The sequence below is a fragment of the Episyrphus balteatus genome, chromosome 3, assembly GCF_945859705.1.
Source record: "Episyrphus balteatus chromosome 3, idEpiBalt1.1, whole genome shotgun sequence".
In the NCBI taxonomy this organism is placed as follows: domain Eukaryota; kingdom Metazoa; phylum Arthropoda; class Insecta; order Diptera; family Syrphidae; genus Episyrphus; species Episyrphus balteatus.
This window is the reverse complement of record NC_079136.1, coordinates 91630848-91656001: the sequence shown is the minus strand read 5'-3', so window position 1 is coordinate 91656001 and position 25154 is coordinate 91630848. Positions and strand designations below refer to the sequence as shown.

The 25154-nt window shown below is 28.9% G+C and overlaps 2 protein-coding genes and 1 non-coding gene across 8 annotated transcripts in view; 1 reads left to right on the top strand and 2 right to left on the bottom strand.

Moving 5' to 3' along the window:
* Nucleotides 1-25154, top strand: part of LOC129914159 (F-box/LRR-repeat protein 7) — a 242530-nt gene that overhangs the window by 149322 nt on the left and 68054 nt on the right. The gene's annotated exons all lie outside the window — the stretch shown is intronic.
* Nucleotides 4734-23338, bottom strand: LOC129914158 (serologically defined colon cancer antigen 8 homolog). 5 transcript variants are annotated; one of them, XM_055993253.1, is made up of 8 exons: nucleotides 23122-23328; nucleotides 18142-18334; nucleotides 17795-18085; nucleotides 16700-17731; nucleotides 16558-16642; nucleotides 9038-9155; nucleotides 7776-7950; nucleotides 4734-5856 (listed from the first exon to the last, which is right to left on the bottom strand). In XM_055993253.1, exons 1-8 carry the CDS (start codon nucleotides 23307-23309, stop codon nucleotides 4747-4749), a joined length of 3192 nt encoding a protein of 1063 aa, XP_055849228.1. In that variant the 5' UTR covers nucleotides 23310-23328; the 3' UTR covers nucleotides 4734-4746. The 5 variants fall into 5 exon arrangements, with proteins under 5 accessions (XP_055849228.1, XP_055849229.1, XP_055849233.1 ...); XM_055993254.1 differs by lacking the exon at nucleotides 7776-7950 and adding an exon at nucleotides 7532-7656 and having other exon boundaries at nucleotides 4791-5856; nucleotides 23122-23326; XM_055993255.1 differs by lacking the exons at nucleotides 4734-5856; nucleotides 7776-7950; nucleotides 9038-9155 and adding exons at nucleotides 7543-7656; nucleotides 8096-8806 and having other exon boundaries at nucleotides 23122-23338.
* Trnav-aac (transfer RNA valine (anticodon AAC)) lies at nucleotides 13675-13747 on the bottom strand. Its single transcript has one exon. It is a non-coding gene; the product is annotated as a tRNA-Val (tRNA).

The following is a 25154-nucleotide window of genomic DNA, read 5'->3' as shown; positions in this document are numbered from 1 at the left end:
CTAAGTGGTTTAACCGAGTTACATGTTTTAAACATTGTTAAAAAGGTATATTTATCTTCTATCAGAAACTATAAAAAAATCGAAAATGGGTAAAAAATTGTCGAAGCTAGAATTTTTTCAATGGGTGAAGGCCCAAAAAACCGTATTTTGTCCGTAACTTCAGATTTTGGGGGTGTTAGGGGATTTTCAAATACCGTTTCGTATTCAGTGCGACTAGCTCTACAAAACCTGATAGGTCTCCGCCCGCGTATATTTTGAGTGTTACACCGTGTAATTTATACAAAAATATCAAAAGAGACGTTTTAGTATTTTCTCTATGTGGCCGAAATATACCCATGCCGCAACCAATGTGTTTATGACCTTTTTGTTAATGGTCTTAAAATGTAGCTTAAGAATGTACAAAAGTGTTTTGGTTTTTGAAAAAATTTGTTAATTTTCAGTGCAAAATTTTCAACTAAAAAAAAAGCAGAGAGGTTTGAAAATCACTCTCAACAGAAAAAAAAATTAAAAATTGTTCGACATGTTTGTATTGAAGTGTTAATATTTCGAGATCTACGCGATGTACTTTTGAAATAAAGATCTCAAAAGAATTGTAATAAGATTACCGAACGAATATAAACAAAAAATTACCAAAGTTTTGTCGAAAAATTAGGAAAAAAAATAAAAAAGTTTCCACGTTTGATTAAAAAAATTGAAAAAAAAAATCAGTATAGCTACCTTCAAACTCTTATAACATGAGAACGCCGCAACTTAAATTAATGTTTATGGCTTTAAAATGTAGCTTACATTATACAAGTTGTTTTAATTTTTTTTTTAATTTTTTTCACCCTTATACCAACGCACGAAACATACTTACAATACCAAACATACGAAACGTATCAAATACATGAAATATACGAAATGTACGAAACGTACGAAGCATGCGAAAGTAACGAAAGTAACGAAACATGCGAAACATACGAAACACACGAAACATACGAAATATACGAAAAATACGAAGCATACGAAAGTAACGAGTAACGATATTATTGATGCGGGTAAAGTAACGTATACATGCGGGTACTCATCTTTACTTTTACAGCCCTACTGCCATAGAATGTTTTTTTTTTTGGTTTCTGAATATCTCGTACACCATTTACTCGATTTCAACTAAAATTTTTATACAAAAGCATTTAGGTAAAGGTTATATTAAAATTTTAGAAAATTTTCAAAAAATACATTTTTGGATTTTTAAAAAATATTTAAATTTTTTTTTTGAAAAATCAAATGTTTGAAAACGGGTTAGTTAAAAAATTTTAAATTTCGTTTTTTTGTATGTATATTAGAACATTTTTATACAGGGTGTCCCAAAAGTAATGGATAAAACGAAATATGCTGATAGGCCTACTTAAAAGCTCTCAGAATTTGGTAACTTGTTCATCCCAAATCCTTATGGTTTTCGATTTAATGCAATTCTTGTGAAATCTCGAAAAATCCCTACTTTGCAACAGTATTTTGCTTCCTGCGCCAACTTTGTTTTTTCAAATTCTTTTACAAAAACATTGCCAAATAATTAGGAACAATTAATTAATCAAAATATTTTTTATTCTATACTTGGTTTGGTGTAATAGATCATTTAAAACGGTCTTAAGTCAATTATAAAGCAGATTTTATTTTGTTCCACTACTTATGAAATTCCTAAAAAATTTTCCCTAATTTTGTCCAATAAAAAGTTTTAACATTCGAGTAACTTTTACCATTCGAGCAAGTACGTGTGACCACAGTCGTGCAGTTTATTTATTTTGGATACAAAAATATTTATAATAACTTTTTCAAATTAACTTTTATCACGTATGCAGGGTGTTTTAAAAGTAATGGTCCAGACAAAATATGTTAAGATCTCAACTTAAAGGCTCTTAAAATTTTTGTTTTCGATAATACGCAGTTTTTGTGATATTTTTATAAAAAAAAACCCCTACCCAAAACTTGGTAGTACAGTAGTCCCTCGATAATGTGAATTACCGATAATGCGAATTTCTCTAAAATGTGAATCGCCAAAAATTTTCATTGTCATCTCTATAATGTGAATTTCGAAAATTTTTAGACTCTATAATGTGAATTTCCTTTGCAAAAGCTTGCATGTTTTTCTCGTTCGTGCACGCAATTTTTGTATAGGTCTGAAAAATGCATAACTGTTATTTGTCTAAACATATCTTAAGATATATTGAATGCAGCTGCAGGCTGGAGATTTTTGTGCTAGCATTTTACATCTTTTTATGAACTTTTTTTTACATTTTCTTATGAATAATTGATTTTAAAGATTCTTATGATTTTTTTTTTCAGTTTTTGAAATGGAATGTACTCCTTATTACTTGTATTTTATTGATTTTTTTATGAATTCAATAAATGCTTAAACTGAGCTTAAAATAAATATTTTCTGTGATATTTATTGGTTATAAAAAATGTTTTAATCAGTTAAATCTCAGTTGGAAAAAGTTCCAGTAATGTGAATCCCTCTAAAATCCGAAAACGCCTTGTTTTAATTAGTTCACATTATCGAGGGACTACTGTATTTTGCTTCCTCTGTCTATAATAGATTTTTGTTTTTCTGTTTTTCATTGCTTTCATTTTAACATTGCAATTTTTACATATTTTAGAACATAAATTTATTAAAACTTCAAACCATTAATTATTTTGTACCAAAGTGACAGTGAAAACTAAAATAGTACTCAGATAACTATTCAAAATGGCATCAAAGAAAGTAAAAGGGATGATAAAAATGACAGTGAATTTGGCAGTGAAAATGACACTGAAAAAAAAACACCGGAAATTACAATGGAAGTGATAGTGAAAATGGAATTGAAAATGGCACTGGAATATACAATAAATTACTTTGGAAGATCTTATCCTCCCGTGTGATTCTATTTTTTGTTTCAACCCAATCTATTCGCTTTAGTTTTTTTTTTTCGTAAATTGGCCAAATCATTTTATTACTACTTACATATTAATATCCCATGTCAGAACTGTGATCTAATTAACTGTTGTGCTGAAAATTAAAAACCGTAATTCGGAATTTTTTTAACGTTGCACAGTGTGTCGAGCCCATACAAAAGTTTATCATAAATACTTGCAGCTAAGTTTTTGGAGTTTTAATATCTTTTTTTGTGTTTTTATGGCAGGAATAGAAAAAAAAAATTACAAGTTAACAAATTAAACAACCTATTACTTTTTTTTTTAGTATAATTTATGAAATTAACATTTATTGAAGAAGCCACTTGTGAGCAAAATTAATTTTTTTTTTATATATAAACAAAAATATACTTTTCGTAAGGCTTTTGGTGTGCTGATCTCGAATCCGAACTCAGAAAAATTCTATCATATCACGTTTTTGAAATATTCCCGTTAGAAAATCTGAAATGTCGTTTTTTAACAGTTTTTGAGGTTATGTTCTTGAACGTGGTGATTTATTTTAAATAAATTTGTGACAGTTTCTAAAAGAACTAAATGTTTTCTTTTAAAGCCCGTTTAAATCTTTTCAATATCTTTTTTCTACCTTGAGAAATCTTAAGTTGAAGTCAACTTGTTTTGTTTATATTCTCTATACAAAAAAATCGTATGTTTATTTGCGTTTCATAGCAAATCTCGAATAGTTTTTTGTCAATCGCTTTCAAATTTTGAAATAACGTTTTATTTGCATTCTCGTAAATTCTTATATCGGCGAGGTTGGTAAATACGCTATAATACACAGTAGAGCGTGGCCGGGTCAAGTAATTATATTAAAAATCTAGTATGCAGAAAAATATAATTTTTTTCTTGTTGAAAACAATATTTAAAATATTTTTAATTACATAAACAGCTTTTTGTTACTTGTGTATGGCTAAAAATTATTAAAAACATCGATTTTTTCATTTTTGTGATCCCCTTGAAGATGTTTCTCAAAAAATGAATTATTTTGAGTACTTGACTCGTAGCACATAAATGTGAATATCTCTGGTAATCGCAAACAGAAGCAGACCAAACTTTGCCAATATTAAGTATAAGCCTATGGCAAAATAATATAAAAAAATTATCGATATGATTTAATAAGTATTTTTTTAAATTAAGTTTAAAAATTAAATTTTTTTTTTTTTTGCCATTTATCAAAGAAATTTTAACAACTCATATATAATTTTATAAATTTAATTTTTTTTTGTTATACGTTTTACAACAACACTCAAATAAACAAAATAACATTAACAAAATTTTTCAAACAATTACCAAACGTGAAATATATACTCTCAAAGATTCCCATAAATTCCTCAAAATATTTTCGATTTCCGAGGTACTCATGTTTCGGAGTTTATTTTGAATACATAACCTGGGTTATTTTGTAAGATAAATATGTTTTCATATGAGTTGACACTTCTAAATTATATTTTAATAGCAAAAATATTAATTTTTAACAAAAAAAAAAGTGATTTATCATAAGGGGACGACACACTGTGCGTTGCTTAAAAACTTTAAAAGGCTGTCCTTAAAATCGTCGAATTTCCACTTGTTCCTGTTTGCTGTAAAAGTGACAATATATTGGTATAAATAATTGAAGAAAAATATAAACGAATTCCATTTGGTTTTTCAACAATTTATTGTAAATCTCGTGATTAAATAGAAGTTTCTTAAAGACAAATAAATACAGGTTTGTTTTTTTTTTTTTTATAAATCCTATTAATTACACACCGAATAATTTTTATTTTTAATATTTTTTTTCTTTTTTTTTTTCAAAATAATTCAAGTTATTTTCTGAATGGCTGTTCTCGGCGATGCACTCATTTCGGTCGAATCAGATCCCGCAGAGTCGGAGGAAGCACATGAACGTTCAAATAAACTGGGACTACTCACACAAAATTCCAAATCGAGAGGATCAATCATTTCCTCAGCGCTACTAGTCTTTTCTTCCACCTGATAATCCTTTAGCTGTCGCGGCAGGCTGTTGCGACAAAGGAGTTGCGAGCTTGTTCCCTGCATTTGTTCCTGCACCTGCTGTCCCCAAAGTGCTATTGCCCGGTCGCGGTTGAGTGCGGCTCTCCGTTGACGGGCGAGTGCCAGTGACCGGGGTGATTCCTGCACTGGTGCTGGTCGGTACTGGCGGACTGGACTTGACTGGTGGAAGCTCTGTTGTGGGTTCGCTAATTTCGGATGGTGCTTGGACGTCAGTTGGAAGTGTCGACTCGTATTGGGATTGGTAGGGCTGCTCGTAGTCTTGAGCTCCATAGTCTCCATATTGGTTGGTGTCGTACTGTTGTTGACTTCCGTCGTATTGATCGAGAGGGGTTCCTTCATATGCCTGAGTTCCATCGTATTGTCTGTCATAGGTTTGGTCGTAACCGGTTCCAGTATAGGGTTGCTGCTCGTATCCGTCGTAGCCGGTATATTCTGTACTGTAGTCTGTTGCTGGATTTGCTGATTCAGGGGCATATAATTGGTTGGCTGGATCTCCAACTTGGTAATCATCTTTGTCGAACTGCTTAGTGTCTGTGGATAATGGCTTTGCAGATTGGTCAATAATAGAGGATTTGGCTGAGTAGTCATTTGTGGGTTGAATGTCTCCTCCGTTGCGATGCTTTTCTCCCTCACCAAGACTGTCTTTTTGGTTTTCATCGTCGCCATAGTCATAGTTTCCGAGGGTGGACTCGTAGTTTGTTGTTGTTGTTGTTCTGGGCTCAATGAGAGACTTTTTTGGCTCGGTACTAAGGTAGTCGTCCGAGACTTGAGCGGGATTAATGGAACTTTCATAGCTGTAAGGTGATGGTTTCTTTGTGGTTGGAGGGGATGATATGATTTCGGAGTCCAAAGCGGCTCGGCTTTCGGTGCTGTAGGAAGGTTTATACTCAAGTGGTGCTAAAACGATTAATAAATTTAAATATTTATTGATTAGATTGAATATTGTTGGTTTAAACAACTGTTATATAACTTAAAGTGAAAATGTTAAAAGGATAAGGGAGATTATTAAATTTGAAGAATCCGCCAACATACCCACATCGTTATACCAGTTGAGAGTTATATTTTCCCAAAAGTAGTTTCTAAAGAAAAAGTTGCCTAGCGATATCCTGTCAAGGCATATTGTTGCCATCACACTTGAAACTTAATTTTTCAGATTTTTCAACCCTGCTTATAATATGGAAAGTCATAGAAAATTTATTATGTCCGAGGAGATTTAATTAAATATTCAAGATTTTTAGAAATCTGAAATTTCTGTCGGGAAACAAAGGTGAATTTATAAAAAAAAATATTTCTGGATTTTTAAAAAAGAGTTTATATTTATTTTTGAAAAATCAATTTTTTGAAAACTCTCAATCAATGAATTTTTTTGAAATGTTGTTTGTAAAAGTCAACTAATATTTCCTTTTCATTAATAATTTTTTGGAAAAGAAGTTTTAAAATAATATTGGTATGCCATTTTGAAGATATTACTAATCAACAAAACAAAAATTTCAAAAAACTTCAAAGTCCTGTTTTCGAAATTTTGATTTTTCAAAAACAAAAAAATTAATTTTTTTAAAAATCCAAATATTATTTTTTCAAAATTTTATTTCTGATTTATGTAAATGCTTTCGTATAAAAAATTTCGTTCAAATTGAGATAGTAGTTTGGCAGAAAATCAGATTTGAAAAAAAAAAAAACGGTTCTGTGACAGGTACCGTTAATAATGATTTTCGATGGAAACATTTTCATGAAAAGATAGACCTCCCTAAAAACTACACTATTAAAAATCTTGGCGTAGTTTCTACAAAGATATGGGTTAGGTACATATGAGGCAACACCAAAACTTTATTTAAACATACTTTGTAAAAAATAATTTTTTTTTAATGCATTTGTTTTCCATTACAAATTCAAAAAAAAATATTTGCTGTTAACAAAAAATATTTGCATTAGAAAAAATATTTATTGCAACTGAAAAATATTTATTGCAAGTAAAAACATTTTGCATGGAAAAAAAATGTTTTTGCAAATGAAAAAGATTTGCATTGAAATAAATTTTTTGTTGCAAATAAAATATTTTGCATTAAAAAAAAATTTTATTGCAAATACAAAATTTTCTGCATTGAAAAAAAAATTAATGCAAAACGTGTGCATTAAATATTTTTTTTTAAATATTTGTCGAATTTCTTACAATTTTGGCCAATATTGAACCTAATGTATGGTCAAATAGCCAAAATTGTAAGAAATTCGACGAATATTTAAAAAAAATTACACTTTAATGTTCTTAGTATTCAAAATAATTTTTTTAAAACAAAACTATTTGCAATTTATACAAAATATATTTAAAAACTGTGTTATAAAATCAAAATATAAATAACTAATTTTTCTTTAGTATTGAAAAAAAAGGCCTAATTCCAAAGGTTATCTTAAAAACTACGACAGAATTTTTAACCGTGTAGCAAAGATAAAAAATCGGAATTTTCTTGCATAAGATGTATTTTTAACAATTTTTTGTTCGACACTCGACGTTTCAGACAATTAAAAAACATAAAAAGTGTTTTTGTTTTTTTTTTCTTTGCATTTATGAATTTACCTGTTGTTATAGGTGGCAAACTGCTGTAACTTGTCGGTGTGCTATCAATTTTACCAATTCGATCATTATTTATTACTCTATTTGTTAAATATTCTACATTCGATTGTAGAGCGGATATTTCCGTCCTTTAGATAGCACATTTTCAAAAACAATTTAAAAAACATAGAAAGAAGAAGAAAAGAAGAAGAGAAGGAGAAAAAAAAAAGAAAAAGAAATTAGTAAAATCTTTTTTTATATACATTACCTGTTGTTGAATTTGTAAATTTTTCAATTGCTCCCCTCGACAAGAATCTACATCACTTGCATCGTCACTTGACCTGCAAACATTTTTAAGATTCAGCTCTTTATAGCTGGCCCAAATTTGTCGCAAACGATCCATTAACATCTCATTTGTGTGACGCAATTGGTTTTTTTCTTCACTAGAAAATGAAAATTCAAAAAAATTATAAAAAAAAAAACCAAAAGAAAACAAAAAAAAGTTAACAAAAGCTTGTCGAGAAAAGCAATGTTATATATGGAAAAAAAAAACTACTTTTTTTAATGATATTAATAAACTTTAACCACCCAATCAATATCATTGAATGTTCCTTTACTGATCGCCTTCGTCCTGTATCGAAGGATTCTGCTTGATTTTTGGTTTATTTCGAGACACAAGTCGAACACTCACGTCAACTTTCACTGGTGGCCGGTTTGATTTAGCTTTCGTCGCTTTTTCTTCAGATCCTTTATCTGGTTCAACAACATTTTTCACCTCACAATTTTCACAACAATCGACCTCAAAAGGAGGGGGCGGTGATGGGTGTGTGTCAAAATGATCATTTTGTGGTAAATTTTGATGACGTTTTGCTATAGATTCTGATTTGAAAAAGCGGGAAGCATATTCGCATTCACTGCAGCCGCCATTATCTCTATCGTTTAGAACAAAGCGCTGTTGCACCCAAGGCAACAGGCCTGTACCGATGCATTGTGAGCAGGTGGCGTTTTCCGTGCAGTTTATATTATCGAATAGATCCGCTCGTGTTGTCGTAGTTGTCTCTATACTTGCCTTACATGCAGGTTTCATGCATTTTCTATTTATGTGCTTTTCTAACAGTGGCGTAGATGAAAATGAATTATGTTTGCTGGTGGTGGTGGTTGTTGTGATACAAGATGATGATGGTGGTTGTGGTGCTATATGAGACGAAAAGCAGCCACTTTGGCAATTACAATCCATAGTCTGTTCAGCCTGATTCCGTGAAACGTACTGTTTTACGACGCTTGGCGGGTTCAAGAGTCCTTTTTTTTGTGTTGGAATATACAGAAAATTGAAGGAGTAGAGGAAAACCAAAAATCAAGGTGTTAATCCATCTTTTTGGAAGCAGATAATAAGCTTTTAAGGGTAGGCGGCAAGTTATCACACAACACACAATATGGCGTATTAAACTTATTATTTTGTTTAATATACAAATACACACAAAGAACAATAATTTTTGGAAATAAGGTATAGAAAATCAAATAGATATTTACTTATTTTTTAATGTTGTGTCCTCTAGTTTTTTGGTCAAAGTTTTACATTCGGTAGTTAGTTTATCCATGAGTTGCTTCTGGCTTTGTATCATTTCTTCAAGTTCGACAACAGTGTCGGCTAAAATAAATACACACACAGACACACGTACATTTTTTTTTTTTTAATTAATGTTAAGTGGTTTGTTGTTTAATTGTCTTTATTTTATAAAGTTTAATATTTCAATATTAATTCGAAAACAAAGCTCTATACCGCTCATGGATAAACTATTGACTGCTAAATGTTATTTTCTTTTTTTTTTTTGGAAATATCCAACATTTTTGTCTAAGATTTTTAATTGTTTTAAAAAAAACAAGGGACCAATTAAGTGATTTAATGAACATCAATAGCTTACCACGAGGGTACACAAACATAATTATATTATGAGTTGAATGAAATGTTAGGCAAAGTTGACTTACTAAGTGCGATTAAAGGCTTTATGGTTAGTGTGTTAAATGCTTTTTTATAGTATTGTGACTGTGCGTAAATACTATTATACATACTTTAACTTCTACTAAAACAAAAACTAATTTTAATATGATCCAAGCTCTGATTCCAAACCATTTAAAAGACCTATATGAATGTCTCTCAAGTTAGCAGAGCAAGGTCAGCAGAACATATGTTTAGTTATTGGATCTTTTAGTGCTTATTAAGTGCTAATTAAGTGCCCCAAAATTACATTAAGTGCTCCACTACTTTTGGGGAAAATTAATGTTCTGCTAACTTGATTTAAAGTTAGCAGAGCAATTACCGGAAAATGCCCTAAACTGCTCGTAGAAAAATCGGGTTTGGTATAATATTTAGGTGCTAATTAAGTGCTCTACGAATCCAAAAAAATTTCCAAAAATTGTCTTAAATAATTAAGTGCTTAACTAATATAAGTTAAGTACCCCATTTTCCGAAGAATTTTTCGAGATTTTCCATTAAAAAAAAATATTTTCATTTTCCATACAAATTCGTGTTCTGCTAACTTGAACTTGGATTTTTTCAAAAAAATTCAAATTTTTTCGACAAAATTCGAATTGAGTAATTAAGTACCCCATTTTCCGAAGAATTTTCCGAGATTTTCCATTAAAAAAAAAAAATATTTTCATTTTCCATACAAATTCATGTTCTGCTAACTTGAATTTGGATTTTTTCAAAAAATTCCACTTTTTTCGACAAAATTCGACTTAAGTAATTGAATGTTCGACTAATTTAAATTAAGTGCTCCATTTTCCGCAGAATTTTCCGAGATTAAAAAAAAAATAAAAATTGTCATTTTCCATAGGTACACATTCTTGTTTTGCTACCTTAAATTTTGATTTTCTCAAAAAACATTGGAAAATGGGGTACTTAATTCAAATTAGTTGAGCACTTAATTACTCTATTTGAATTTTGTCAAAAAAATTTATTTTTTGAGAAAATCAAAATTCCAGTTAGCATCAGAACACGAATTTGTATGGAAAATGCAAATATTTGTTTTTATGAAAAATCTCGGAAAATTCTTCGGAAAATGGGGTACTTAATTCAAATTAGTCGAGCACTTAATTACTCAATTCGAATTTTGTCGAAAAAATTTGAATTTTTTGAAAAAATCCAAGTTCAAGTTAGCAGAACATGAATTTGTATGGAAAATGAAAACATTTTTTTTTTAATGGAAAATCTCGGAAAATTCTTTGGAAAATGGAAAATTAATTCAAATTAGTCGAGCACTTAATTACTCCATTTGAATTTTGTCAAAAAAAAATTTATTTTTTGAGAAAATCAAAATTCAAGTTAGAAGAACACGAATTTGTATGGAAAATGACAATTTTTATTTTTTTTTTAATCTCAGAAAATTCTTCGGAAAATGGAGCACTTAATTCAAATTAGTCGAACATTCAATTATTTTAGTCGAATTTTGTCGAAAAAATTTGAATTTTTTGAAAAAATCCAAGTTCAAGTTAGCAGAACATGAATTTGTATGGAAAATGAAAACATTTTTTTTTAATGGAAAATCTCGGAAAATTCTTCGGAAAATAGGGTACTTAACTTATATTAGTTAAGCACTTAATTATTTAAGACAGTTTAAAAAAAAAAAAAAAATTTTTCGAAAATCACAGAAAAAAAAATTATTTTTGGAAAAAAAATTATTTTTGGAAATTTTTTTTTGGATTCGTAGAGCACTTAATTAGCACCTAAATATTATACCAAACCCGATTTTTCTATGAGCAGTTTAGGGCATTTTCTGGTAATTGCTCTGATAACTTTAAATCAAGTTAGCACACCGAAAAAAAAAAACCAATATCAATTTAACATTTTTTAAATATCAAATTAACATTTTTTAAATATCAGCCAAAAATGCTCTATAAAATGTGTTTTATGATATTTAAAATGTTAAAACAACATTTTTATTATCAGGATGATATTTAAATGTCACATTTTGGAAATTTTTTTTGATATTTTATTATCATTTTTTCATATCAATTTCTCATTCCAAATTATTGAAAAATATTAAATAAAAAATTCTTAATGTGTACTAATTTAAAGGCGCTTTGTGTTTTTTCGAAATAAAATGTATGATTTACTGAGAAAATTTGATCGGCACTAAGATTTTACTTCTCATAGTTTGGGAGAAAATAACAAAACAATTATATCACCTATAATAGAAAAAATAATATCACCATTATTTTGTAAAGAATATTCCCTTTGAGTAATGTTTTGAAAAAAGAAAGAAAATTCTTAAAATAATAAAAATAATAAAAATGAAAAGGAAAGAAATAGGTTTCATTATAATAAACTAAAACGTAAAATCTAGTCAACATTGATATTTTAATTGTCAAAGTGAAATTTTCACTATCCACTTAAACTTAAAAAAATGTCAAAATGATATTTTAATTGTTAAAGTGAAATTTTCACTGTCCCACCTGAAATTAAAAAATGTCAAAATGATATGATAAAATATCAAAATTGATATTTTAATTGTTGGACGACTTTTGTCACTGAAAAATGTTAATTTGATAGCTATTATTATCAAATTTTTTTTTCGGTGCAGAACATTAATTTTCCCCAAAAGTAGTGGAGCACTTAATTTAATTTTGGGGCACTTAATTAGCACTTAATAAGCACTAAAAGATCCAATAACAAAACATATGTTCTGCTGACCTTGCTCTGCTAAATTGAGAGACATCCTATGTGACGGATGTTTGTCATTTGATTTCTCGTACAACAGTGAATTTTTGGATTTTTTTTGGGAATGGTTTGAGCCGTTTTTTTTTCAAAAAAAAAATAATTTTTTGATAAAAAATTTTCAAAAATTCATCAGAAAAAAGTTCTAAAAAAATATTAGTTATTAAAACAAAATTTCAAAAAAGATCACTAATACATATTTTCAAAAACATAAACTAATTTATTTTAAAAATCCAAAATTGATATTTTTGAATTTTGTTCTTAATTTTTTAATGGCTACTTGAACACTTTTGTACAATTTTTTGACATGATAACGTCTTATAAATCGATGAACCATGACAGCCACCACAAAAAAGTGGTATTGAAAAAATTCTAAAAAAATTTCAAAACCAAGTTAGTTATAAATGGTTTTTTTTTTTTGAACTAAAGCATGAGGTAGACCTTTGAAAAATTATTGATTATAGGTAGGGGAAATTTTTTTGACAATTTAAAAAACGTCATTCAAAGGACAATAAAAATAAAAGTTAGGGGTCTGATACAGATTTTTTTTTAAGTTTCTGCGTATCGAAATATAAATTTTTAAAAAACACCTATTTTTTTTTTCGGGTATTTTTGGGTGAGTTTTTTATTTTTTTAAATTTTTCGTAGCGGTCAAAAAATCTCAAAATTATAGAACATGTAGTCTATAACCGTGAGCATGCAAAATTTTGGTATTTTAAAATGATTTTTGACTGAGTAACGGGAAAAACAATTTTTTTGTCCCAAGTTTTTTTTTACCGTTTTTTTATTTTTATCTTTTTTTCTTCAACAGATAAATAAATGAAAATTATAAAATTGTTTTATTTAAAAAAAAAATATTTGACTTTTTAATGGTATAATTTTTTTTGTAAGCTTTTCAAATAAAAAAAATTAAAATAATGAAAAAAGAAAAAAAAAAGGTAATTTTGTTTAGCTTTTTCTTTTAAATTATGATTATTTAAAATAAATAAACGCTTCAAATGACTCATTTTAAACAAAAGCACACAACCTGTTTTCTTACGACGTTATCACGTAAAATCATCGTCCGTAAACCGGCTTTACAGACAACCACTTTTTTTTTTTTTGTTGAAATCGGTTTAGGTAATGATTTACGAGAAATTCAGAAATAAAGAAATTGACTCTATAACAGATAAATACCGTTTCAATATACTTTGTTTTAGAGAAAAAACAACGTTTTTAATTTGGTCATATGGCAAGCGCCAAATATTCTGATTCAGTGGTTTGAGATGTAGGCTAGAGAGCGAGAAACACACTCATACACACCAGACAGACAGAATTGCTTAATCCACATTTTTCTCATTCTCCATCATTAATAAAAAAAAAAAAACTTAATGTTGCACTCAATCTTCATTATAAAATCAATAAATGTATTTTATTTTTCTTGAAATGAAAAATAAAAAAAAAAGTTATCTGTTTCCGCCCGGGATCGAACCGGGGGCCTTCCGCGTGTTAGGCGGATGTGATAACCACTACACCACGGAAACTCATGCAAATTATTTGTCACATTATCATTTTGTCCTGCACAAAAATAGTTTACATTCAATTGGAACTCACAAACTAATAAATAATAGGTTTAACCCTATCGATTTTTCGAAAATCTACACATGACACGAACAGGAACACCGACACATCAGTGGTTGATTCTGATTGATGAAATTTTTAAAGCATTTTCTTATTAAATATTACCAGTACCAATATTTTTGAAAAAAAAAAAAATTATTAGGGTGGTGGGATAATTTAAGATAAATGATATATGAAAGGTGAAAAATAAATTGCCTTCAAACAAATTGGTGGAAAGGGGGTGGAAGGGCGAAAAAAGTTGTATGGGTGTCAACAATTGTATTTCTAACGATTTTTGTCATAAGTAAAGAGGTCTACTTAAAAAAGTTTATTATAAAAGTTGTAGATAATAAAAAAGAAAAATGCTAAAATATGACTTTCGATTCGAGTTTTTTATTATTTTTCTTTTACAAAAATGGTTGGATTTTAACAAAAACCGGTTTAAAATTACTTTGTTATGTTTTTTACCTATTTTAAATGTTTTAGCAAAATATTAATTTTTGGATTTTTTACGAATTTTAATTTGAAAAAATAGCTTAGGTATTTTTCAACCAAAAATAGTAAAACTACACTTTTATATGAGAAAATATTGAGAGATAGGTTGGTATACCTCCTATCATGGTATGTAGCCAGCGATGCCAACTGAGGCATAATTATGCCTTTTAGGCATAATTTTATTAGCTTAGGCATTGAGGCTTATTTTTTGACAAAAAGGCATAATTTTTTCATTCCACTCTTGATTTATGTTTTAAAAGTTTCTTATAATTTTTTGAATATTTTGATAAAATAAACTTAAAATTAATATATTACAAATATTTTAAATAAAAGTTGTTCGAAATTTTATTTACAGAATTCGTTTTTACCATTTAACTCTTGGTAGTGTTTAATTTTTCGAAGAATATTTTGCACACTTATCAATTTTACTAGAAAAGAATATGCAAAAAGCGATTTTGTTGCTATAAAAAGGTCTTAAACGCTTGCAAATATGCTATTACTTCTTAAGCCTAGTACGCTGCTAAAGCGAAACGAAAAAATTTGAAGTCTCCAAAGCAACAGCGAACATGTTAACGAAAAAATACAATCGGATATTATAACAAAGTAAAAATAATAAAAATACAAATAAAAATATTCACGAAAAAACATCAGAAAATAATTTTTAAAGCAAAAACAAAACCAATTAATTTTCGTTCAAGATTTCTTTAACGAAATTTTGTATGGAAAATTTCGTTTCGCATCAGCAGCGTACTAGGCTTTATTGGTGAAAAAAAAACTGCTCGCTAATTTCTTCCTATTGTATTGTATTGGTTCCCTTGAAAAATTCCTTTCGAAGAAAATAAGGTGCCGTTTCGTGACAAATAAGTAGCCAGTAGCCTAAATGTAAAAGTTAATTAATTAAACATTTCGTTTTGTACACTTTTTATAAATAATTTTTCAAACATAAACTAAGAAATCTAAATTGAGGCATAATTTATTTGAAAAGGCATAATTTTTTTTTTAAGTGAGGCATAATTTTGTATGTAGCATTTCCCATCAACAGAGAGGGTTTTTTTTACCAAAAATAACGCACTGTATCAATTTTGGAAAAGTTTAATTTTCTCGAGAACGGTAGGTATCTACGATTTACATACCTAAATAAAAAAAAAATAAAGAAAACATATATTAACAGTAGGTAACTACCTGATTTAGAACCGTTTCGTAAAGTCTGAACTTCTCCCAAACGATAAATTCTTTTTTTTTAGAAATCGAGAAATTAGAATTTTTGTTTTTTTCTAAAATTAATTAATTACCTAATTAATGAAATCAAATTGCATACTTTTTTTGGAGCTCAAATTCATTTTTATTTAAGGTAGATACCTATTGTTATTTTTTCTTTTGAATAACGAATTTAATGTTTTTTAACTTTTTTATACATTTACCAAATTTTTATATAGGTAAGAAGTTGAAGTTTTAAAAATCTAAGCAACTCTCAGAGCAAGTTCTTGGGTCAATAAACAACAACAACAAAATTGGCGGAATTTTTAATGATTTGTCGGAATTTAAAAAATGTCGGATTCGGAATAAGCGGGATTTGTTCAAAATGTAAGTTTCTTGGTTAAGTTAGCAAAAACCAAAAGTAGGTAGAAATTTTTCATTTTTTTTTTAGATTTTGAAAATAACGAAAATATAAATTTTATGACAATCGCTTCAAAAGTAGGCATTTTAAACCATATTTTTGACAACCATTTTGAGAAATTTGAAAAACTAAAAACGTTAAAAGCGGCTAAACATACGACAAGGAAGGGTCTTTAATAAAAATCATCTATGTTAAGGCAAAAGGTTTAAGCAAAATTATATAAATAACAGTTAAACCAAAATTTAGTTTTCACATTTTGTACAAAAGAGTTAAATAAAATATGAAATATTGAAAAGTTTACTTTAAAACTAAATAGAAAAAAGAAACAAAACAAATGTGATTTTAGATACAATCATGGGTCTACTTTTAACTATATATGCTTTTATAATTTTAGCGACTAATAGTACTACTTATTACAATACATACACTTATAATTTAATTATGATTAGTTTATTATTATTTAAAGTAAACCAATTTCAAAAATGTAAGAGCTATTAAATCAAAACACCCAATAAAGCTGTTTAATGTTTGTTCTAGGCCAATATACTGTAATTGTGTTTTTTTTTTACTTTTTACAAATGAAGTGCACACAAACTTATTAAAATAAATTGACAAACTCACCATGTTTTTCTTGTATTTCAGAAATACGCTTATCCAGATCCTTTTTAGTAGGACGAATTTCATTTTTCATTTCACCATATGCCAACTGGAATGTACATTAAATCAATAAAACTGAGTGTAACATTTATAATTAATTACTAACCTCCTTTTCCAAATTCGCTATTTCATCATTAAGTCGAAGAACTTCTCTTTTCGAATGCAACAAATCTGCATCAGCTCGATCCAATCGTTGCCTCAAAGAACTTATCTCAGCTGTAAGCCGAGATGTCTCAACTTTTCCTTGCCTTTCCGAACGGTCCAATTGAAGTCGCAATGATGTAATTTCTTGTTCAAGTGATTGCTTTTCTGCACTCACTTGAGCTATGTCCGACAAAAATGAAGTTCGATTTGCCTTTAATTCCATTTTTAATTCATCAATTTGCGCATTCCTTTGAGATAGATCCCGTTTTAAATCCGATTCCAGTCGTTTTTGTCTTTCCAAGTCCAGTTGAAGTTTCGTTACTTGATCCCATTGCGTCGATAAATCACCGCCCAGCTGATCTACCTGATTGTTGTACCTACGTTCAGCATTAGCTCGTTCATCCGATATTCTCCGTGCCATTTCGTGTTGAAGTTCTCGAACTCGTTCATGCTGTCGATCAAGTTCTTCTCTTAAATGCTTGATTTCCAGTTCAGAATGAGAACGTTCCAAATCATTTGCGTATCGCTTTGATGATCCATAAAGATTGGAAGCTTTCATTTCATCGATGGTCTTTTGCAATTGACGAATATTTTCTTCCAATGCGACTTTATCCATTTGTAAGGTTTCAATTTGCTTTCGATGTGTTTCACAATTCAGGGAACTAGACAGCGTACCACCAACTGGATAGGATAATTTTCTCTTCAAATCTTCATTTTCGCCGCGTACTTTTCGAAGATCGATATTTGATTGAGCTAACTCGGCTTCCAATTGACTGATTTTCGATTCATAAACAATGCTTGGGCCCCCGGAATATCTCGGAGAGGCCTTCTCTCGTTTTTTTGGTGATTTACAATATCGAAGGTTGTCTTCGCTTTCCGAAGATGCGCTTACTTTCTCACCAAGTCCAGCAAGTTCCGATCGAGCGTTATCAGTTAAAGCTTCGTTTTCACTTATTACGTCCTTCACTTTGCCAAGTAGGTTTGAAAGTTCATTCTATAGAAAATGAGACCATATGAGACATTCCGAAACGAATCTTCATTGATTCAAACCACTTACCCTACAAAACTTTGACTCTTTTTCAAGTTGTTCGATGTAATCCTCCTGCTTTTCGATGAAATTAAATATTTCTGCTGGAGCCTGAACTATGTTCGTATCTGGCTGAGCTGAAGACACCGCATAATCCTGAATGGGAGTGGGAGTGTAATGCGTAGTAGTGGTTGTTAAATTCTCTTTCGAAACTGATGATGGTTGGAAACTTTTATACTTGCTGCGATACGAGGTCCTTGGATTTTTGTAACTCGTTGATAGGTATTTTGAAATCTCAGACATAACAGGTCGTTCAACAACCTTCAAATTTATAAACTATCACAAAGAGAATTAAAGGAGAAAAATTGAAAACTCACCGAAAGGTTATCTGAGAAATTGTCCGAATCATCATTAATATTTCTCATGTATGATGACGAGGTCTTTAAAGGAGCATAAGAATCAGCTAACATTAATTTTAAACGACCTACAGCTTCATTGTAGGCATAGTTCGTGTAATCCATTGTTTTTGTCTTTTTGGAAATATTTTTTGAAGCCTTCATAGGTACGACTCTGTTTTTTTTTTTTTTTTTTGGTGGGAGGAAAAAAAGGGAGAAAAAGAATTAACTACATTACAAAAAATTCAAGTCATCGTGCTCTTGTTTGCACGTTAACTTTGAGAACTTGTTTAATACTGTTTGCTGAAAACAGGCACTAGGACTAACTTAAAACAGAAAAAAACCTAATTCATCTAATGACAATAGAAATCCATTGGGTTGTTGGGGGTAACAAAAATATTGTAAACACAGACGGTTCCGGTTGGTTAACCAACAATTTTTGGAATTCAACCACCACCGGCGCAATAGGGGTTGTTTGTTGAAAGGAAGTATTTTTATATTCATGTTGTATTCGATAATAGGTAATCATAAAAAGTGTCATCGGCACAAATATACATACGTAGAAATAGTTATATTTAGTTCTATGTATTTTTGCATGCTTTGGCTAGACATTTATTTCTTGATAAATTTTATCCTTTATTTCCTAAATTTCTAAATTGTGTGAAAACTTTTAGATTAAAAGATTTGATTAAATTGTTTTAATTTCAATCCACAGAAGTGAGTTACAAATTATTTTCATATGAAAAAATTCGCTACTCAAAACATTTAATTATAATTATTATATTGATACATAATCCCTTCTATTGTACCAGACTTCTGATTATTTGAAAATAAGAATGTAGCACGTTCCGCGGATGGTAATTTTCTCGTTTTTACTAAAAAGATATAAAATTTCTTTTAAATGTTTGGAATTTTTAAAAATAACAACAGCTCCAGACGAAGCGTTTCATTCATTTTTGTTCAAAAATATAGGTAGGTACCTTTTTTTGAGTTTTAATTTATTTGTTGTTATTTTTGTTTAAAAATTCACATACCTATTCTTATTTTATGCAAAAAAAGTTAAGCAATTTTAAGAGAATAAATTGGTTCTTTCATAATCAGAAGAAAAAAATACTACTCAATAGGTGATTTATATGCAAATATAAATATGCAAAATAGTAAATAAAAATTACTATAGAAATGAAAATTTTCTATCCACATGTGGATTCCACATATTTGCATCTCAAAAATAGTTTATCCTCTAGTATTATAAGTATCAACTATTTTATCTATACATTTTTGACTTACTATTATGATGTCCAATAAAAAAAGTAAGAAAAAACCCTCAAAAATGGTTTAAATTCTCTTGGGTAAAAAAAACTCAGGGAAAACCGTTAGATGAACAAGAAAAAATTGTGAGACAATTTTCAATCGTTATTACTTGTTCGAATAAAACCAAAGTTTTAAAATCAGTGTAGGTACATAGGTAATGGGGTTTTCGATTGAAAAAAAAAAAATGATTTTTGACGTTTTAACTTTCACTCTACTGATCACATTATCAGTTTTTTTAACAGATTTATATCAAAAAATATATTGATTTTTTTACCAATCGATAAACCATATAGTTTCTCAAAAATAGAGCTACTTTAAAAAAAAAACAATACCGAAAATAAAAAAACCAAATCAAGAACAATGCAAGAACAAAAAAAAATTACCCAGTTCAACTAATTTATAGGTATATGAAATAAGATTGTGATTTTAATAGAGCATGTTTTCAAACAAAAAAGTGTACCTTCATACTAATCTTCTATAAAATAAGCCTATAGTTAAAACAGTGATTTGATTATGTTCTTGATAATTATTTAAAACAAAATTGAAATGTTTTGAAATTTTAAGCCCATTTTCCAACATAGACTTTTATATAAATTTTACCAATAAGCAAAATTTGGTAAAATAAAATGAGCTTGGAGTCATTTTTCAATTTTTTTTTTTCTAGTCAATACAACAATGGGATTATTCTCATGATATTCGATTCAAAACTCATTTTTTTCATAATTGGAAATTCTTATTTTTCGCTTTATAAATAAATAAAATTAGCACAAGGTCGACATCATTACTTGTTCTCACAATATTTGAGATGAAAATCATTTAAGAATTCATTCAGTTAGACTAATCAGAAGAATAAATTTCAATATAAAAAAATTTTTATTCCTAGGAATAAGCTCTATCTGAGGTTTATCAGACTATGTTTTTGTTACTCCTTTAAAAATAAAAAAAATACAAAACAAAATGTTTAAACTAAGGGTTTTCCCTAAAAGTAAAAAAAATGTGGTTATTTTTTACCATTTTTTATTAAAAGTTAATTTGTTCCCTGAAGAAGAGTTTTTTGACAGTAAATATCCAATAGTTTTTGACGTGATAACGTCTTATAAATCGATGAACCATGGCAGCCGCCACAAAAAAGTGACGCCATTTTCTAACGTTACACTCTCGCACTTTCGCAGTGCGGCAAAAAATTTCAATTCAGAATTAAAAATAAACTTAGAGATACAAAAATCTTCTATAGCTTATTTGAAAGATAATAACCTAAAGCTTAATCCAAATGAAGGATTTTTAAAAATTTAGTCATTTGATAGGGTAAACAGGGGTAAAACGGAAAGATGAAATTTGGGCTAAAATCTAAACTCGAAGTCGTACAGAATTGATGTTTTTTTGTTATAGATAGATGAGATTAATTTAAAAATAACTGCATTTAAGAAAAAATTCTAAACAATTTTGAAACTAAGCTATAACGTTTTGTTTGAACGTTGTACACGTGATGGGGCTATGACAAAATGATGATTTTGGGTAAAGGACATTTTTTTTGACAATTCTAAAGATGCCAGGTGAAAGATGAGGGAAAAAAAATTAGGTGTCTGAAACGGATTTTTTTCCAACACTCTGCGTTTCGAAATATGAATTTTTGAAAACACCTTATTTTTTAGGGGTATTTTTGGGTTATTTTTGTATTTTTAGCTTTTTTTTGGAGCGTTCAAAGAATCTGAAACTTATAGGACATGTAGATGTTGGTCTTATGTATACATGTGCAAAAACTTGGAATCGTTTAGTGAGGCTTTGACTGAAAAACGGAAGAAACAAGTTTTTAAAAAACACGTTTTTAATTTTTATCTTTTTTTCTTAAATAGATACAGGAATAAAGTATATAGAGTAATGACACCATGAGACCATGACCGCGACTAAATATGTGCGAATTTTAGAATTCAACAGGTTATAACTTTTGACCAAGAGCAGATAGAAATCTTATTAAACTTTTATGAGCATCCTGATACAATTACCTTTCATTTGGTATACCACACATAACGGTACACTAACTACAAGCTACACAATGTTAAATCAAGAAACTTGCGAAAAACCTCAAAACACCAGTGGAGATCTGTTGCCCCCCGAACAGCCACCAGTCTGGAAATTCGACATGGTTGACTTTAAAAAATTCTAACTTCTCTTGTAGGCATCTTTGAAATGAGATTTATAAGTCATATGAAAGGTGAAATAATAAGCTTTCACATGGTATAAAATTTTTTATAGGTTGTCAAACAAAAAAATTCCATAGCCTGAACATAAAAATAAATGTTTTTTTTGCTTTTTTTAATGAAATTTGACAGCTCTTTTTGTAGATGTAGATGTATATTTTGAGCTAAGACAATACGCTTTCAGATGGTATAAAATTTGTTATGGGCTGTTAGGGAAAAAAATGAAATTAATGACGTGAGAAGATAAAAATTCATGTTTTCTTTGCTTTTTTTGATGAAAATGATTGTTTTCAATAAATTATTTTTATACTCTTTGTGCATTATAAAAATTTAAAAATAAAAGAAGAAATACTTTGCTTTTAAATTGCATATTTTTTTTTGTAAGCTTTTAAAATAAAAAAAAAATTAATATAATGAGAAAATAAAAAAGGTATTTTTTTTTAGCTTTTTCTTGAAATAATGATTGTTTGAAAAAAGTAAACTCTTCAATTGACTCATTTTAAACAAAACCACACAACCTGTTTTCTGACGACGTTGTCACGTAAAATCATCGTCCGTAAACCGGCTTTACAGACAACCTTTTTTTTTTTTTTAATATAGCTTCTGAAAGCTATGAGATTAATTGTAACTAGCTCAGTAGCTTATGGTATATAAATATTTTTTTTTAAGCTAAAACTTAGTGGAAATGTTCATAAAATTTCCTAGAATTTTCTATTACCTACTAAAGGAAATCTAACTAGCTTAATTGAGGTGCTACATCATTTTTGTCAACAACAATTAGGGCTAAAATCACAAGACATAATATTTGGGTATTTTTGCATATTTTGACAATAATGCGTTCACACTATTGTCCAAAAATTTCAAATGGTTACTGAGCCATAATCCCAAAAAACTGCCAAAAAATCAAAATAATCAGATTTAACGCATAGTTTTCCCATACAGGAACGAAAAGATAACTGGACTGTTACGTTTACAAAAAATTGTTGGAATCTGCAGTAAAGTGATCAACGAGAAAACCAGAATAAAATAAATAAAAAAAATTGTCTTGCATAGTGGGATTTATTTTAATCGTTAGTTTTTTTTTTACTTATGTTTTCAGTGTCTCGTTTTCGTTAGTTTTTAAGGAACGTTTCACCAAATAATATCTCAGAAACATAATTATACTCAGAAACAACATTCCTTTTTCTTATTAAACTTTAAAAATTTATTTAAATATGTCCGAAATAAATTCTATCATATAGACTACAAAAAGAGCGATCTTGTAGTGTGCACTGTATAATCCAATCCAGTGTATGATAATTGTATTATTATTGCATAGTTTTTGGATATTTTAAAAATGAATTTCAAATATACTTTAACACAGCTCAAAAGAAATAAATTCATACACACAGGTGCACATATTTAAATCAGTCCTTTTAAGTTATTTTTCACAAACTATAGTTGTTATTCTTGCCTTGATCTTGTACGTTTTCCACGTGCACTACTGGCAACACTTTCACGATCTGAATATCCGTCTGTGTTGTTGTTGTTGTTATTGAACGATATTTTAGTTGATAGTTTATTAAATGCACTTAAATTTTTTGATCGTTCACTATTGTTAAGAGTATTCAATGAACCATTAAAATAACTTCCACTTTTCATTTTCCAATTCAAAAACAACAAGTTATATATTTAACACAACAAAAATAATAAACATAGACTCTTGTCTTTTTCAAAGATCACAATATTTAGACTTTCCTATATGACAAAAAAAAAGGAAATATCCCGAATCCCGATAAAAATATTCCAGCACCAGACGACGAATGTCAGTTGTTTAAATGACGACATGGAACTGTGCCTGCTTATATAGACTCGGTTTGGATTCGGGACACAAAAATTGTTTGTGTTTTTTTTTTGTATTTACATTCTAATGACTTTCGTACCATGAAGTGCCGAAATCGGAATTCCACAGCATAATTTTAACATTCAATGGAATTTATTTTCGTTTCCTTTGATGAAAATGACTGCAAGGACATGAGCGCAACCAAATTTCTCTGGCATGGAACACAAATTTAAGTAGTCTCTTAAAATTAAAATTTTCAAGCCTATTAATAAAAACAAAGTCATTTTAAATAAAAATAAATAAGTGGCTGATCTACTAGTAATTGCTTATTAATTGTGCTAATAGTCAAAATGAAACAACTTCGCTCAGAAACATTTTTCAAATCCAAATTTTATTCAAAATAAAAATTGTTGTCCAATTAGACTGAAAATTTAGGAAATGAGATTGTAGGTATTTTTTACATGTGCAAATAAAGAATAGTAAAGAAAAAAACTTTTCCTTAATAACTATTAAGGCGATGAGTTATGAAAATCGCATTCATCTTCATCTTGAGGCTCATAGTCATGTTCCAATCTCTTATATTTCCGTTTTAAATATTTTTTTCATAAAATGAATTCTGTTCCGTCCCTGTCATCCATGAAGAAAATCTAGGAATTTGTCGATTTGTTTAATCGATATCAAATGTAGTAATCCTTCTCCTTTTGTTGTGCTTGTTGAAAGTGCGTGAGACAATTGAGCAGATATGTGAATCTCCTTGATAATATTGTCAATACTTTGGTTTTACTTTTAGTTGTAATTGCATGTTTTTTTTCACATACCTATGATTGAATGTATGTATGTATGTTGTATGTATTTGCAAGGAAATTCTCTTGATAAAAGGACGAAGATAATATAATTGTTAGAAAAATATAGTTCTGCTGCAACTTAACAAGAATGCAATGCCTTTAACCTATTTGACTAGAAGATTATTACTTTTAATATGAAGAGATATTCATTAAAAAGATAATATCGTCGGTTCAAAGGAAAAACTCACTAACTGCTATTGAAATCCTATGTAGTTAGTGAGTTTTTCCTTTGGACCGACGATATTTAAATTTATAAATCTACAACAACAAAATCACATGCTCGTAGTTATGCATTAAGTACTTATCTATTATATATTAAAGTTTGGTTTTGTGTACGTTCGCTAACCGACTACACCGACTGACTTATTTTCTTATTTTTTTTTTAAATCAAAGAGGCATAAGAGGAGAAGGTTTAAGGCAAAAAAAAATTTAAGATTTTATAGAGTAAATAGGGGTAACAAGACATTGAAAAAAGAGGCTATTTTCTAAACGGTAAGTCGTAAAGAGTTGACTTTTTTTTAAATGATAGACAAATTTATTCAATAGTTAAAAAAGATATTGAAAAAATTCAAAAAAATTTCAAAACCAAGTTGTGAAGGTTTTTTTGCAGTCATAGACCTTCGACAAAAGACTAATTACAGGTACCTACGCAAAATTTTGCACAGAAATTTGAGTTACACCATGAGAAAGATATTTAAAAAAAAAATTAGAGGTCTAAAACGGATTTTTTTCATAGGCCCTGTATTTTGAAATAAAAATTTTTGAAAAACAACCTAATTTTTAGATACATTTTTGAGTAGTCTTTTTTTTTTTTTTTGA